Source organism: Scleropages formosus, chromosome 9 (assembly GCF_900964775.1).
Source record: "Scleropages formosus chromosome 9, fSclFor1.1, whole genome shotgun sequence".
Classification (NCBI taxonomy): Eukaryota; Metazoa; Chordata; class Actinopteri; order Osteoglossiformes; family Osteoglossidae; genus Scleropages; species Scleropages formosus.
Window position 1 is genome coordinate 24,791,408 of NC_041814.1, and position 16,270 is coordinate 24,807,677.

Below are 16,270 nucleotides of genomic sequence, written 5' to 3' on the forward strand. Positions count from 1 at the left end.
ACCCGGAGGAAAACCACAGAGACATGGGATCGAACCCACGTCCTCTCACACCACCCAGGCGCTTTGCCACCCCACATTACAATATTGCCTTCATTTCAAAGCATTTTCACTCCAATCGCTCTTCCTTAAAGCTGAACTTAGAGCTTCTTTAAGGAACAGAAAAAAAAGGTTTATTCTATCTTTGAACATGATACTGTTCCAGAACCAGATAAGTCTTAATATGTAGCCGCATGAAAGTGTGGACGTGTGGAACTCCTGCTTTGGGCATGAGCGGCCTGCTAAAAAAGCCCTTTCAGAGGAGAGGATTCCCTGTGCGCAGCCTCAGCTGCAAAGGGAGGAAAACAGGGAGCAACAAAAGGAGAGAGGACAGAATAGCCTGTGTATGTCCGACAAAAGCCCCACGCAGCTTCGGCCCAAATGCCAGGCATGAAGGAGCCCCTTTTTCTCAAAGCGAAAGAGTCGAAATTGTGCGCTTACGGCCCCAAAGAGAGGCGCCTGAGAACAAGGAGCCAGTGTCCCACGGTAAAACGAGATGAGCCTCCAAACAGAGGGTAGTAATACGCAGAAGGCAAACAGATCACAGTTAGACTGTCTAACAGGTGGTGTCACTCCTACCTTTTTGATAACTAACCCCGGCTCAGGAGGCGCCGAGTAATTCCAGCACAAATAGTTACCTTTAAAGTATGTTTACTTGTGCTGCTGATGTCTCACGTAGCCATTCATTTTCATACAAGCGCCTGCGGAAAAACTATACATGCAACAAAATAGCCATTGATTCATATTTCTCTCTAAAGCAACTTACAGCATTAATCTACTGATGGTTATTTACCCAGGTGTACAGCAGGGTATCACAGCCAGAGAGGAGAATCAAACCTGCAACCTTGGGGTCCAAAGGTAACAGCTCAAACCACTGCACTACTGGCTCTCCCATTGATTTATTGCTGAAGCAACTTCCAATTATTTATTCATTTACACAGCTGGGCAATTTTGGGTACCTTGATCAAGGGTTCTACCGCTGGAAGGGGGATTTAAACCTATGACCTTCGCATCCCAAGGCAGCAGCTCTACGTTATGAGCAGTCACTTGTCCAACGCAGGGTTACGGTGGTCCGGAGCCTATCCCAGAAACACTGAGCATGAAGCAGGAAACACCCTGGATGGGATAAAATCCCAAGGCAATCTCTGTCCCTCTCCCTCACACACACACGCAGCTCAATCGTCACAATTCGGAGTGCTGTTTACACACACCTGAAGGCCCGCAGAAAGGAACGGTTTCCAGTCAAAGTATCTACGGCTGCTTTCCCAGGCCATATCCACTCTCATAAACTTTAAAATGTGACCTTGAATGCACACACTTTCAAATGATATAATAATAACTAATTATATTTTTCCTGAAGTGGCAATGGTGTAAGGTACCATTGTTAAGTGTGACATCAGTTGTGTAATTTGAAACTCCAGCCGGCGGCAAAAGCCCACATCAAGTGCTAAGTGTTTCATACAGCAGTCAAACATCTATCTGAGGGTAAACACTTTGATTACTGCCTGGGCTGGAGTCTTTATTTACAATAACCGTGCAGCGAGAGGACGCCTGTTTGCCTGGTTTTGCAGCTGGGGGAAAAAAAAACTAGCTCTGTCTGACAGTTCTCAGGAGTGCTGAGCGGGGGGTAGGGGGCTAAGCAGCAGAGGTTTACGGCATCCCCCTGTGTGTCCGTTAGTTTGACTCTTGCTCTGGTCAATAGTGGATGAACTTGGCCGTCTGGACGATGTGGCACAATTTGGATGTGTCGCCTGAAAAAGGGGAAGGGCTGAAAAGGATGGGCGCGGGTGGGGGGGGGGGGGGTGTTGCTGCTTTGGATGCATTCAGTGTTACGGTGGGGGGAGCAGTCATTATGCCCTTCGCTGGCATACAGCCTGACTGTTGCCATGGCGCAGCTCGCCGCTGTCCCTTCACTTCGTTCTCCTTCACAAGACTCAGAATTGAAAGCAAAACAAAAAAAAAAAAAAAAAAAAAAAAGGCGGCAAACGTTACCGAGCTGCTTCGGGCACATCGACGAAATGAGGCTGTCATTTTCGGAGAAGAATTCGCCAATTCACAGGCCACGTGTACAGAAATGCCATCCATCGAAACGCAGAATGCGGTGGATGATTATTACAAAGAGACATCTCACACACACATAAATACCTAAATTAGCTCTGTCTCTCTTTCCGTCATTTAAATTCCTCATATCTCGGAAACGCAGTACGCAGAAACAAACATGTACCTGTACTTCATAGGTAGTGAGGCTAATTCAGAAACGCATGGGGTAACCATCGGCGTCGCTCAAATAACAGCATTTTCTATTGATATTTACGTACTAACCAGCTGGAAAAAAAGCCTTGCCATGTACCTCAATGTACAAAGTACAAGTCTCGCTCTTGCATTTCTTCAAAATTAACCTAACTGCTAGTTATTTGTTAAGCAGACAGACATGGCTGGAACCTTTGCCCTTCTCCATCCGCATACACAAAGAAATATTTGGCATAAGTATTCTCCCCAACTACTTGTCCAGACCATTTTGACATCCCGTCTGAACTACTGCAACTCTCTCCTGTGTGGCCTTCCCGCTGCTGCCATCAAATCTCTACAGCTGATACAGAACGGTGCTGCACGAGTTGTGTTTGACTTGCCGAAGCGTTCCCATGTAACTCCTCTACTCGTTTCTTTGCACTGGCTTCCTATAGCTGCCAGGATCAAATTCAAGACCCCGGTTATTGTCTACAAATGCATCAATAGAACTGCTCCCAGCTATCTACAAGACTTGATCATTCGCTACATGCCAACCAGACCATTTCGCTCTTCTACTTCTACCCGCTTGGTGGTCCCACGCACAAAAGGTAAAGCACGGAGGTTCTCAGTTCTGGCTTTGTTGTGGTGGAACAATGTCACCCTCTCACTCAGAACTGCTGAACCTCTGTCCACATTTTAAAAGGGTCTGAAAACTCACCTCTTCTAGACTCACTTTGCCCAAGATCCTTTAAGTTCATGTAAGGGGTAAATGTTCATGCACCATAACTTTAAGATCATGGCCAGGTAAACCTTTACACAGCTACTCCTGTAATGTACGTAAATATTTGTTTCCCAAAAAAAAAAAAATAGTAGGAAGGTGATCAGGAATCGTCGATATTCTGAGTTTTGTGCAGCTACTAGTGTGATGAACTTTGGTTCATATGGTGGAAAGAAACTAACTTAAGAATCACATGTCTGCAACTGTCTCCCTTCCTCCTAATGTAATACACACATTGTATTTTCTATGAGATGTATGTCGCTTTGGAGAAAAGCATCTGCTAAATGAATAAATGTACATGTAAATGTAGGCAATTTAGGGAAAGGAGCTTCTCCATGATACAACAGAAGGGCCCTCCCTGTGATCTGGACTGGAACATCTTCACCTTGGCAGTTCCTTAACCACTTCACCCCCTGCTGTCCTGGTAAGGTATGAGTAAAATCGTCACTGTCCTGTCTTGGTTCTGATCTTAGAGGTGTCTTTTTTCACCAGAACAGGAGAAACTGCTCCCCCGGGAAAGAAAGAAAAAAAAAAAAAAGAAAAGGCAAAAAAACCCATTCCATGGCTCTCATTCTGCCACATAACTCAGCTGGCAAAAGCACTAAGAACAGTTAACAGAGTCACCGCTCAGGCACAGACCGGATGACTCATGCAAGGAAGGTAATCACTAGGAATGATGCAGACCGGCGGCAGGGCAAACCCCGCCGTGGAGGTATACCCTTGTGGAGGTCCGTGCACACTCCGGCAGCTGCATAAATCGGTCTCGGAATCACCCTTCGTGTTCACCGAACAGCAAGCGACGTAACAAAGCCAGAACGTCGTTTCATCCAATGGAAAGGAGCGTTACAAAACTCAGTGTGCAGCGATTGGACGACACGAACAACGGCTTTTTAAAGACGCTCTGACAGCTCCATCTCCAGCAGGTGGGGTTTATTCGTGAGGAGCCCGTGATGTTTAGGAAGCGCTGTAGCGGTAGGAAATTAGTGTAGCTCGCGTTTCTTTTGGTTTCCTTTTCTTTCATTTTTTTTTTTTTTTTTTTTTTTTGCCCCGTGCCTTGTGCCAGCATATGCGTTGCACGCGCGCACGCCACTGCAGCGCGGTTGCTCGTGCCGTGTTTACGCTCGACTCACTTCTGCGTTCGATGCACTCCGTGCTGCATTCGCGCGAGCCCAATAGCGTACGCGCGCGCGTGTGTGTCTGCTGTGTGTGTGTGCGTGAGCGTGCACGCGCGTGCTGAATTACGGGTGCAATGCATGCCTGCAATGAGGGGGGCAGGGAACAGGAAAAAAGGGGCTGAATAAATGTTGATGGTTTCATTGCTCCTGCTGCAGAGCAGGCTGAAAAGCTTGGGATTTCGCGTTCTTGCTGAAGATCTGTTATAACTTTATTTATTTTTAACCTCCCCCCCTCCCCCCCTTTTTTTTGGAGTGGGCTCGTGCCTTTTGTTTTGACACGAGAGCCCAGTCACGATGAAGCGCGTCGAAAAGGAGTTTTAGCAAAAAAAAAAAAAAAAAAAAAATGAGGAAGCAATTTGCAAGAGACATACGGAGGAGATCGAGGCCTCGTCCTTTTTAGGCCGGGAAACGGGGCGAAAGGAGGCGGATGAAGAGAGACCCCGGTCGAACATGGGACGCGCCGCGGTTCCAGGGGACCAGAGGAGCACTCGTGTTTCGTTAACGACGGCGATCGGTGCCGTGCCGAGTCAGTCTGCGCCAACAGAAAGTACTATGTGTGTCCAGCGCTCGAACTGATCATTTCCACTAAGGAAGTTTCCCTGTTTATGGGCGCTTAGGTCACCCCATCCTATTTTCCTCCAGAAATATTTTTCATCTTTAGTTAATATATTTTAATAGATTTTATTTTTTTTCCGTAATTAAACTGCTGATCTGGATCCGGCGCTCCACTCTGTTCAATGGAAGTATGTTACCAGCTGCCGGTGTTGCCCCTGGACAGGCCGGTTCCCAAGCACGTCCTCAGCCGCAGGGGGGCCATCAGCTTCAGCTCCAGCTCGTCCCTGTTCGGCGCCCCTGATCCCAGGCAGCTGTCACAGGTACCAGGAGCGCGGGGGGCTGCGTCCTCCGGCACGTGCGGACGCAGCGCCGCGGCGCGTGCACAGAAACGAGCTAGTGTTAAAATAATGCACCGTGTTGCTTCGGGGTTTCGGGGTGCGGGAGGGGAAAGCCGTCTTTCGGTTCTGATCCAGGGGTGGCAGCAAGTGCTGGCTCTGTTATTTGGCGCAGAAAACGAGCAGGTGGCGTAGTGAGGCTTTCGTGCCCCGCTCTCCCAGTGGCAGTGCGGTACACGGTCATCGCCGTGACGCGGACGTTATGGGAAGTGCGGCTCCGCGAGGCGCTGACTGCAGCCGCACAATCAAAGAGCGGGTCGCGAGCGCAGAACGTTCTGGAGCGGCGCGAGGCCACGGCTGACGTCTCGCGTTCGTCAGAGTTTAGAGAGAAAAAAAAAAAAGAAACGGCGACAAAAAGCTCACTTTGGCTCCAAGTTTTTTTTTTTTTATGTGTATGTGAAAGAGTTCCCAAAGTGTGTAATCGAACTGACGCGTTCTTTACGTAATTTTAAGTTTGTACCATACAGTTAATTTTCCCTCTCAGGCACTTTCTGCTTCTGGCTAATGTTTGCCATGTCGGGGACAAGCTAGTCATTGCAGAAACTGCTGAGGTGATACTAATATTTTCACCTGAGGAAGCACAGGAAGACTGCTTTGTGTGTTAACTTTCATTTTCAGTGGTACATAAAAATGGGCTGTTTAGGCCTTGTTAACGGGTCCCACATCAGGGCTGTTTGTATGGGAGTTTGGTATTTTCTTCTCACAGTCAAACTGACAGTTTCATGAACTGATGTGGCTCTTCAACACAACAAACTTTGAACAGTCTAACTTTCTTTTATGTCTTGCCATAATGAACTCTGCAGGACTGAGGTATTTGTATAACATAAGTTGAAATCTGTGACGAAGTAGAGTCTGGCAATAGTGTGTGTGTGTTGTCAGCCATCTTATGTTTTTCTTAAGGTGTTTGCAAAGACCATGTGTGTCTAACCCTAAATGGACACTTCTATGGCTTACTTCTTGGGTACCTATTACTCATTGAGCAAAGCTTTTGTTGGCTTTCTTGTGGTTTCATTGCTGCAGATTTCCTTGTCAGAAGGTATTTGGTATGTCTGGACCTTCATTTGATTTTTTTTTTTTTTTTTTTTTTTTTTTTTTTTAAATCTTTGAATTACTGTCATTATCATCCTTCTGACTGCTTATTAAAACCACTGTGTTACATACTGTGCAGATACTCTCACAAAATAACTGACTTCCAGTCTGCCTTTACATCTGTTAATGTAGCTCTTTCCCCCCCCCTCCTCCAAAGCAACTTACCAATTTACAGTGCTGGGTAACTTACTGTTGCAATTCAGGGTAAGCATCTTTATTAAGGGTGTTACAGTTGGAGGTGAGATTCAAACCTGGATTATTTATTTATTTGAGTGTAAGGCAGCAGTTCTGACCACTATGCTGCCTGCTGCCTCAGTTGTTATTGTCTTTTTATCATAGGTTGGTATCAGATGAAACCTGTGTGTAAGATTTTTGTGTGCTCCTTGCGTGTCCTTGTACACAAAACACTATAAATCTAGACTAAGGTGTGTGATTTTTCCTGCTTCTGCTTGCCAGGACATTGAGAAAGTTTTAATGGCTGTAATTTTTTAGTGATGACTCCCTACATTGATAAGAAGTGCAGCAATGACAACAATGTGTTTGTTTGAAAACAACTCCCTGCTTATAAAAGAACTTGGGACATCTAAACAGAAGTTAAAGGGGTGCTTGTCAAATGGGTTTTCGCTCGTATTTCCATCATGCTTAGTTTTTACTATGAAATAATTATAAAAGCATGTAATCATTACAATCTGATGTCAGTTAAGCAATTTTAGTTACAATGTCATTTTTATGTTTTTATTCTACAAAATGCAGGGTAATGGCATGAGAGTAGATCATAACAGAAGTTAAACAGAGGTAGAACTCTTTGCATTGTGTGTTCTCATTCTTCCTTTTTTATGTACTTCTGGGTATGCATCTAAAACCTTTGCTTGCAATCCACTCTAGCTTGCACAAATATGTGAAATTTTTAAACTTAAAGATAACCTATCAAATTCCATAAAAGGCATGTTATTCATACCTGTGCCATTGTGTAACCTAGAACTTCTGTTGCTTATCTGAGTCAGAGCTTTGTGAGACATCTTAGAATACCTTCCTTGGTTTTTTTTTTTTTTAATGCCTAGGAGGTGATACTACGTACACTGCCCCGCCTTTATGTGGGTTGGTATCAGAATGGCAGGGTTGCTAGAAGCAGCTGCTTCTTAACTGACCCTTTGGGAACCATCAGCTCACACACACACATGTAATTTAATGTGTAGATCTTGTACTGGTACAATAAATTCTTTGTTGGGTCCATGAGGGCATTGAGAAGCTTGCTCAGGCCAAGCCCCCTGCAGAAGGAAGCCTGTGGATCCTGGTGTCACAGAGGAATCTTCTTTCCCAGCTGGTATGTGGACAGTGGAGGACTTGTTCAAGTTTACCACTAGCGTAGTGTGGTAGTGGCCTTGTGCCTCTGTTGTACATTGTCCTAGGTGTTGATGCTTGCTGTCATGTACATGTTCATGTGTCTAAGATTGAACATATTTGTTTTACCACCCTTTTATGTAAAATTTTAATTGAGCTGGAGGTAGAGATCTTGGATTATGTTCCATGTTGGGGGGGGGGGTTGTCAAAACAGTCTGATTGTACCCCAAACCTTCCATTTGCTAATTGGCTCATAGTTGTTTCATATTCTGCAAGTATTGATTTAGATTTTGTCATTGTTTTTGTTCACAGTATTGCTTCTGTTGTTTTCCTAAGATTGGACACATGGCTTTTTTGAATTCTGGAAAAATAGACTTGAAACATGCAAACAGACGCTTTGAGAAATTACACTTGGTGAAAGGCATTCTGGGTACTGTAAGTGCAGTTTTGGTGACCTCCCAATTCTTGGAATAATGCTCTTATTGTTCATCGAACTGCATTTCATGCACATAAAGGTGACTATGTTCAGGAGCTTTGTGTGCCAAGAGAGGGACCCAGTGAAAGTTGTTGTGACAGAATCAATTACGCTACAGTTTTAAATCCGTGCTAATCTGCGAGAGTTGCCTGTTCAGCGGGTGTTGGAGCTGATGGAGAGAGACTGGCACTGCTTGGTGTTTGCTGCAACCACAGCATTACTAGGGAGGTTATGCGGGAGTGATGTACAGTCAGTGTTTAGACTGCTCTAGCTTGTCAAGCATACCAATGTTAAAAGGAAATAATGAGGTTTTCATAGCTGTGGGATCTGTGCTTTGTGTCTTAACAGTGAAGTTGCAGGACTTGGCAAAGGGAATGATCTTTTACAGCAAACCTGGGAAATATTTACTGTTGATTAGTTGTCCTCACCAGGTCCTTTGTTCTTATGACTGTGTAGCAAAGAGAGTGAAATAAGACTCCATTTTCGCTTTATTTTAACACAAAGTACTGGTGCCTTATCGCTCTTGGGCGGTGAGTTTGGATGTGTTTCAATCTAGCTCGGTGTGTGTATAGTGTACTTTTTTTTTGGTCCCCCCTCTTCAAGCTGGGTTTCATCCCATAATCCAAAGATCTCTCAGGTGACCTGGGGACACTGTACACCAGTAGCTTGTGTGTGATTGCCCTGTCACGGACTGGCATTCTGTTCAGGATGTACCGTGCCTTATTCCCTATACTTCCAGGATAGGCTAGACCACTGCAACTTTGCATTAGGCAAAAGTTATTGAAAGCAGATGGATGGATGGATATATTTTAGTGGAAAAGCTTGTAATACAAAGGGAGCAGAAATACATGAGCTGATCAGAATGACTTTGAGTGTGATCCTGTGCCCACAGTAACTGGGCTGCTGTTTCTTCATCTATCCATAAAGGAGGGGCAGCTGCATCTCCTCACACTGCTTCACTGAGTCCCACCCTGCGTGATGCACAGTTCCCTGTAAAACATTGCGTCTTACTATGCCAAATGAATCACCTGCTGATGGACCCAACCCCACTTCATATGCAATCAATTATCAGTAACAATTCGAGGGGCAGCTCTGTGACTTGGGTTGTCCTGTAGGAGCTGGAAGTTCATGTCTCCCATTCAGACCCGTTCTGACCTGTCTTGCTCCCATCCTCACCCTTGCCCCCTTTAGAGAATAGTGGCTCTGTAGGGCCTGTGGAGGTGGCCTTACTTCCTGTTCTGGTGCACTGTCATGACACTGCTGAAGATTTAACCTCATAAAAACACACCTGAGAGCTGGGCTGTGTGTGGTGTTGCTGCATCCCTTTGTCTGAGTGCTGGCCTCGCGCCATGACCACAGGGCGTGGCACTGACCATAGCTGAACTTTTTTTTCTGTCAATGAAGCACCTTTCATATGATATGGCACAAATTCATGAGATGGAGCAACAGTGGGCATTCAGAAGGGAACAAGCAGCACATTTTGGAATGCGTGTTGCAATGCGTGTTGGTTTTAATTAGTCGCTGCACTCTTGCCGTTTTCACAACGACTAGGGAGAGTAGAGCGTTTATTTGTACCTCTGCTTATGGAGAAATTTCAAATGAGAAGTTGCATCAACAAAGTTCAGTGCGCATAAGTGTTACTTTTAATTTATGAAATAAGGCAAATGTTTGCTGCATTTGCATTGCAGCAGTAGTTATTCGACACTTTTGTCCAAAGCATCTTGGTTTGTATCTTGAGCTGATTATAATTATTTACCCATTTATAAATTGGGTAATTTTATGATATCAAGTGGGGGCAAGTACCTTGATCAAGGGAAGTACAGAAGGAGGGGGAGTCAAATCCTGGTCTTTAAATTGCACGGTGCAATGGTTAGGGCCACAGCCACTTGTTGGCTCTGGTTGCTGTTGCAGTTTATCAACAGGCAACATAAACACAAAACAATCTTTTAATCTATAAGAACTGAGAAGAATGATGTTTGCATTTATGAAAAGACAAACAGTGCTTGTCCTGTATCGCGTTCTGGGGTCAAAACCATAAGTGTGAAAAGCTTAGAGGTCAAGTTAAAATTGTGATTTTTTTTTTTTAAATATAATAATCATCTCCCTCCCATTCTTCAGAATATACTTGATCTGCCTAGCCTTAGAGTACTGTTGAATGCTTTTATGATTATGTCCAAAGAAATATTGCAGAAAATTTTTTTTAAGAAAATCCATAAAAATGAGGACATCTTGAGGGCCTCGTTTCCTGTTTCCATGTGCTTCTGAAACAAAAGTACTTAATTTTTTTAAAAAAAATTTATTTATTTATTTATTTATTTTTTTTTAAATGTTCCTTCCCCACACACGTGCACAGCCAGCTAGCGCCAGAACCCTTGTTCGGATCTGCGTGTGCTCGGTTCCTGTGCTTGTAGAGAAGGTCCCATAGGCTGCCATTGCAGAGAGAAGCAGTTGAACCTTGTGCCTTGGCTCCAGGGTCGGCAGTGTGGCAAGTTGCCTGCATCGCAGATGGTCAAAGTTGGACTCTTGCTTGCTCCCTTTCTCGCCCTTTTTTTTTTTTTTTTTTTTTTTTTTTTGATAACACAATGCTTCTTTATTATTGCACAAGAAAAACCGGCTCACATTACATTATACAGGAAAAAAAAAGACAATGACAAGCAGTGTTTTGTCATGTAGTTTGTTGCGTTTTTTTTTTTTTTTTTTTTTTTTAACGGTGCGTATGCGCCGCACTTGAGCCGATTAAGGGACGTGCTGTTTGCAGGCAGATGACATGAAAGCCTTGTGTTATGTTTGAAAGAGTGAAAACGAGCCAGTGTGCTCAAAGCGCCACGCAAACCTTTTTGGAATGAAATGGCCCAAAAAAAAAAAAAAAACCATATATTTGAATTAACGAGAAAAAAGCTCTGACTATGCAGTTTCTCTTAAATAACTGCAAAAAAGCAGTGATCTGTGATGCTTCCTGTTTCCCTTGACTTACTGTTGATGTCCTGAGACACGGTACCCTTGAAAGTGCACCGAACTCAAGTGCACTGTTCTTGTTTGGGTCTCTCGTGTCCTTGGGCGTGAGATAGCGGCTTCTTCGGCCGTTTACCACAGTAACTTCTTGAGATGCAGGCTACACTCTAACTCCTCACTGGAACCTCAATGATTGTCGACTCTCCGATACCACGTTTTTTTTTTTTTCCTCCCCTTTTCTTTGGGAATTCTCCCTTTCCTGACAATGTCTGTGACCAAAATGTGCAGTAGGAACCAGGACCTTTGGAGAAAGACCCCCCCGTCTTTTTTTTTTTTTTTTTTTGTTTTGTTTTGTTTTGTTTTGTTTTGCACTGAGGGTAGGCTGAGCTGAGGGCACCGCTCTGTTTTTGGGAGCTTGGTTAAATGAAACGTTGCTCACTTTGTTGAAGAAGCCTTTTTTATCCTCGCTGGGTTGCGATAAGGGCGCTTCTGATAGCGTGTGCCGCGGTGGATTGACGTCGTTGCAGGATGTGGTGAGAACTCTGAAGGAGTCGCTCGGCGGTTTTGCGTTTTGCAACCTGTTTGTGTTAAACACCCCCCTCCCCTCCTCTCCTCTCCTGGAATGTGCACAAAGCAGTGAGCGGCAGGGGCTGTGCTCTCCAATGGGGACACGCACACCCACACGCGCGTCTCCTCCGGCCCCACTCTCTCCTGTGGACTCTTGAGTTTGGGGGGGGGTGTTTGTTGCTTGTCCACTCCCTCTTCCTGGATGCTACCCCGCGACTCCCCGTGGAAGTGGCACGCACCCAGGACAAACATGCGCGCCCGGCCCCGTTCGGGCCTCTGGCTGCGTCGCAGGGCCCCGCTCACCTCAACCAGTCGTGTGACTCGTGAGCAGCTGTGAGGACGAATGCTCGGCCAAAAGACAGACGTGCCGATTAACACGTACGAAGGCTTCAGTAGTTTGGTACTTCTGCTTTGTACCACTGAAGCCGTTGGAGTACTTACATGTAGCTCATGCTTTTCTCCAAAGCAACTTAGTGTTACAATTATTTACCCATTTACACAGCTGGGTAATGTTACTGGACTGATTTAGCATAAGTACCTTGCTCAAGGCAACTACAACTGGAGGTGGGGATCGAACCTGTGACCTTTGGGTGCAAAAGCAGCAGCCCTAAGCAGTACACTACCAGCCGTCTGCTTGATTTTCATATATGATGTAATTTGAAATACCCTAGTGTTTTTCCCATTTAGAAACTGTAACGTGTAGTGGGGAAAAAAAGTCGTGTTGAAAGTCATTCCATTATCTGAAGGACATGGGTTCGAATCCCATTCCTGCTGTAGTAATTGAGCAAGGTACTTGTCCTGAGTTGATACCGTTAAAATTGCTGTGCTGTTTAAAAGGGTTAGTAGGTTTGTAAGCCAAGCTCCTATCGTTGTAAGATGCCTTGAAGGAAAGCGTCAGAGATAAAAAGCACCGAGCGTGTGTCATGTGACGGGATTTCAGAGCATAATTTATATGCTTGTTTGGGCGTTTACAGTTACAGCTGTTTTCATCCCAACTTTTTAACGACAAGGGGAGGTAAGGAGCCAAGTTGTGGCTTTCCACCCGAGACAAATCGTCGCTAATTTCCGACATGCAGCTTGGCCTTGTGTTGTCGATGGCTTTGCGAGGGATTTTTCATGGCTTATGGTTTCATGCGTGCCGGTGTAAGAGAAAAGTTATGTGGCGCTGGCTCTGGCCGGAGCTGGGTTCGCGGCGGTACGCTTCCAGGAATGCTGTGCCCCCCCCCACCCCCCGACGCCACATTTTGCGAAGGAGCGTGGTACTTCATGTGGCATCGTCGAATTTAGGAAGCCGCGTCAAACGGTGTCGCTTTAATCCCCGTGAGCTTGGAAACAAGGTGTGTACTGAGGGTGTGGAAGAGTTTGCGGCGGCGAACCTTCTTCTCTTTTTCGAGGATGGTTTTCGTGTGCGCTTAGGATGGGAATCGTATATATTTTAAAAAAGTCCCAGTCCCTGGCAGACAGCACAGCCCACCACCCCCCAAAGAGTTTGAAAATGTTGCCGATGTCAGCAGATTAGGCCTAACCCTCATGCAACATGTGGAAAATGTTCTGTAGGGGTTCCGAGAAGTTTTTTGAGCGCTATTCGGGGGGACGACTTGCGTTGGCCGCGCGTCTGACTTGCGAGAAGAGCCCGCTTCACAAAGCGGCGCGTTTATGCGAAGGAATCAGATTTCGATTTATATCGGATAATCAGTGGTGCCAATCTTCTGCTCTCTAGCTTCTGAGACTCGTACGAATGTTTGTACAGAAGTTATAGAAACCGCGTTCACCGAGGTTAGCTAAATGGGATCGGCGATTTCTGGGCTCTGCCGTAGTCTTTGCAGTTGCCGGGGGGGGGGGTCGTCACTATGGAGTCACGTTTTCTCGCGCAGGGGTCGAAGGTGACTAACTCACTTGGCACCAATGGCTTCGCTGCAATAGCCTCGTTAACGGCACGAAGGTCCATATATCAGCCGGCAGATAAGATTTTGAGAGGCACACGCTGGTTATTTGAGAGGCTTGTCTGATATAATCTTGGGCATGTTGTTGCTGATTAATGTTTAATGCTTCATGCTGTCTTTAGCTGTCGGACTGCTGCTGCTGGTGTGTTAGAAGCAGGCAGAGCATCACTTGGAATTTACACTGAGGTTTGACTTGATTTTTAAAGGAAAAAAAATTCGAAATCTGTTTCTTGTAACTTGCTGAACGCTGAAGTTTTTTGGGGTCACCTCCCCCCCCCCCTTCAAGGGAGTCTGCTTTTAAGGTTCCTCTATGAAAACAAAAATAATTATTGCCTGGCTATTAAACTGCGGTGAAATACAGCAGAGTTGCTGTTCTTCCCTCTCTTATCTCACAAATGTGTTTGTTCTGCATGTGTCAACAGTTTTTCGCGACGGCGAACCGGCTGCTGTGGCTTTTTTCCTACCGACTTTTCAGCGTGACGGTCGGATCGCCTCCGTCCTGGAGACGTGGGCTCGGAGCGAGGAAGCGTCCCGATGCTCTGCTTCACCGCCGTCTGCCTCCGGAGCACGTCTCTTTGCAAGCGGTGGGAAGTTCTGTTGGTGGTCGCTGAGGGGTTCGGCGTGCCGCGATTGACTGGTCGATAAGCGGCACGCTCAGACTACAGCATGTGGGAGAGCGGTGGCAGCGATGAAGTGTGTGTGTGTGTGTGTGTGTGTGTGTGTGTGTGTGTGTGTGTGTGTGTGTGTGTGTGTGTGTGGTGGGGCCCTGGAGGTAGCTGTACTCCTGGGATTGTTGAAGCCAACATGGATCGTGGGGGGGGGGAGGCAACTTTTGTCAGCAGCACTTCTCTTTGTTAGCGGGATGTGAGATTTCTGCACGTCGGTCGTGTTTGTATGGCCATTTCCACTTTAGGGACTCGAGTTCATCTAACGACATTCGTTTTTCGCATAGTTTCAGTGAAACTTTATGAAACTAACAAGTTCAAAGTGTCTGGGGTGTCTCTCTTTCTCAGGTTGAGCTCCACACCAACGTGTTCAACAAACCCATGGGTTTTCCACAGTTAATTTTTATATTTGCAGGACTGCCTTCTAAAGCCTGCTGATTTGGCAGAGTGGAGGTTATTTGGATGATCTGTGCCCTCTACTGGTTTTGTGTGTGTGTGTCAGACCACATCTCCAGAGAGATGTGAAGCACTAAGGTGTGAATGTGGGTACCATGTGCCAGCAGTGAACAACTTCCTGTTGCAGTGCTGGAAACAGTCCCAGTCTTGGTCTGTTGGCCCCGAGTTGTTTGTTCCCCTTGTAACGCACTTTCCTGTTAGCGGTCAGCGCTGTGTTATGGGGCATCCGGGTGGGCGGGCTGGTCCTTCTTCGATTACCTGTTGCGGGCTTCAGCTCGTCCAAGGGCGAACGTCGTCGGGGACGGCGGCGGCAGCGGCAGCGACGTGACCCCCGGGGTTTGGGCGTCGCTTGTTGGTAGGGTGTCGCTCTGTGCCGTGTTGTGCGACAAGTTCTCCATTCCGCACAAAAGGAGCTGTGTTCGGTTTGCCATGTGGCACTCGGTGTGCTTGAGAACCGCTAATGGGATTTGAGTACTCTGACGTGTAAATGTGACTCAGTTGGAAAGCGTCATCTGTGAAGTTTTTTTCTTTTTTTTTTTGATGAGAACTCAGAGGTGTTTTTGTTTTATGAGGCTAAAACTGAGACTGTTGAGTTTGTCTGGAGACTTTCACGTGGCTACAGGTGGCACAGTGGGCCTTCTGAGCAGACAGTAACAGACTCGGGTTGTCTTGGAAAAGGCTGTGCAAACGCAAACGTGCTTCTTTTCCGTTGTTCAGGAAAAGGACGAGTGTGCCGAAACGCACCCGTGTCTCCAGGCACCCGAGAACATGTGGAACGTGCAAGTTCAGATCCCTCAGAACTGCCTACTTATAGCCCCGGCGCAAAGTTGTGCAGATGGAAGGAGGACTCTTCGGGAGGAGGGTGACGAGCGGCCGCTTCGGGAAAGACGTCGTCCTCCGACGTTGGTCTCGGGGGGCCTGTGTGGGGCGGCCTGGCTGCGGAGCTGGGATTACGTTAAGGCCTTTGTGGATTTATGCTTGCGTTTATTCGCTTAGCGGATGCTTCTCTCCAAAGCGACGTACATCTCATAGAAAATATGATGGGTGCATTATATTACGAGGAAGACGTAGTTGGACATGTGATTCTCATGCACCAATGGTCATCACTTGAGTAGCTGCATAGAAAGTTACATTTACATCATTTAGCTCCAATGCAGCTTACACTCTTAATCGATCTATAATTACCTACCCAGTTACAGAGCTGGGTAACCTTTACTAGAACAATTTTTTTTTAAGGTAAGTAGCTTGCTCAAGGGTACTACAGCCAGAGATGAGGTTCGAACCTTTGACCTTTGGGTCCAAAGGCAGGCACTCTAACTAGTATGCTGCCAGCTGTCCCTACAATCTAATCTACTTATAGCCGCCCCCGCCCCAAACGGAGTGTGGCGGGATGGCCAGAGGGCTAGGCCATAATGCCACTAGCAGTAGGTATCGATGGAGCGAGCTCCTCGTGGAGGCCGTTCACCCGCAATACCTTTATGTACTAGTTCAATACTGGTTTTGTCAGCGTTCTGGGCTTTGCTTGAACTAAACCAATGGTCAGATACTCCTGTCCCCCCATGGCGCCACAGGTATCGGAAATAGTTTTCATTACACCTGAACGGGCAGGTGAGC

General features: G+C 46.2%; 1 protein-coding gene across 6 annotated transcripts in view; it reads left to right on the forward strand.

The window, feature by feature from the left end:
* Positions 1 to 3,974: 3,974 nt before the first annotated feature.
* Positions 3,975 to 16,270, forward strand: part of pde7a (phosphodiesterase 7A) — a 31,700-nt gene continuing 19,404 nt past the window's right edge. For 3 of the 6 annotated variants that reach the window (XM_018744304.2, XM_018744305.2, XM_018744306.2), the window contains exon 1: positions 3,975 to 5,093. In XM_018744304.2, the coding sequence (XP_018599820.1) occupies positions 4,956 to 5,093 (138 nt within the window). In that variant the 5' untranslated portion in view covers positions 3,975 to 4,955. Of the gene's footprint in view, positions 5,094 to 7,138; positions 7,582 to 16,270 lie in introns of those variants that run through there. The other 3 variants (XM_018744311.2, XM_018744312.2, XM_018744309.2) reach the window with 2 other exon arrangements.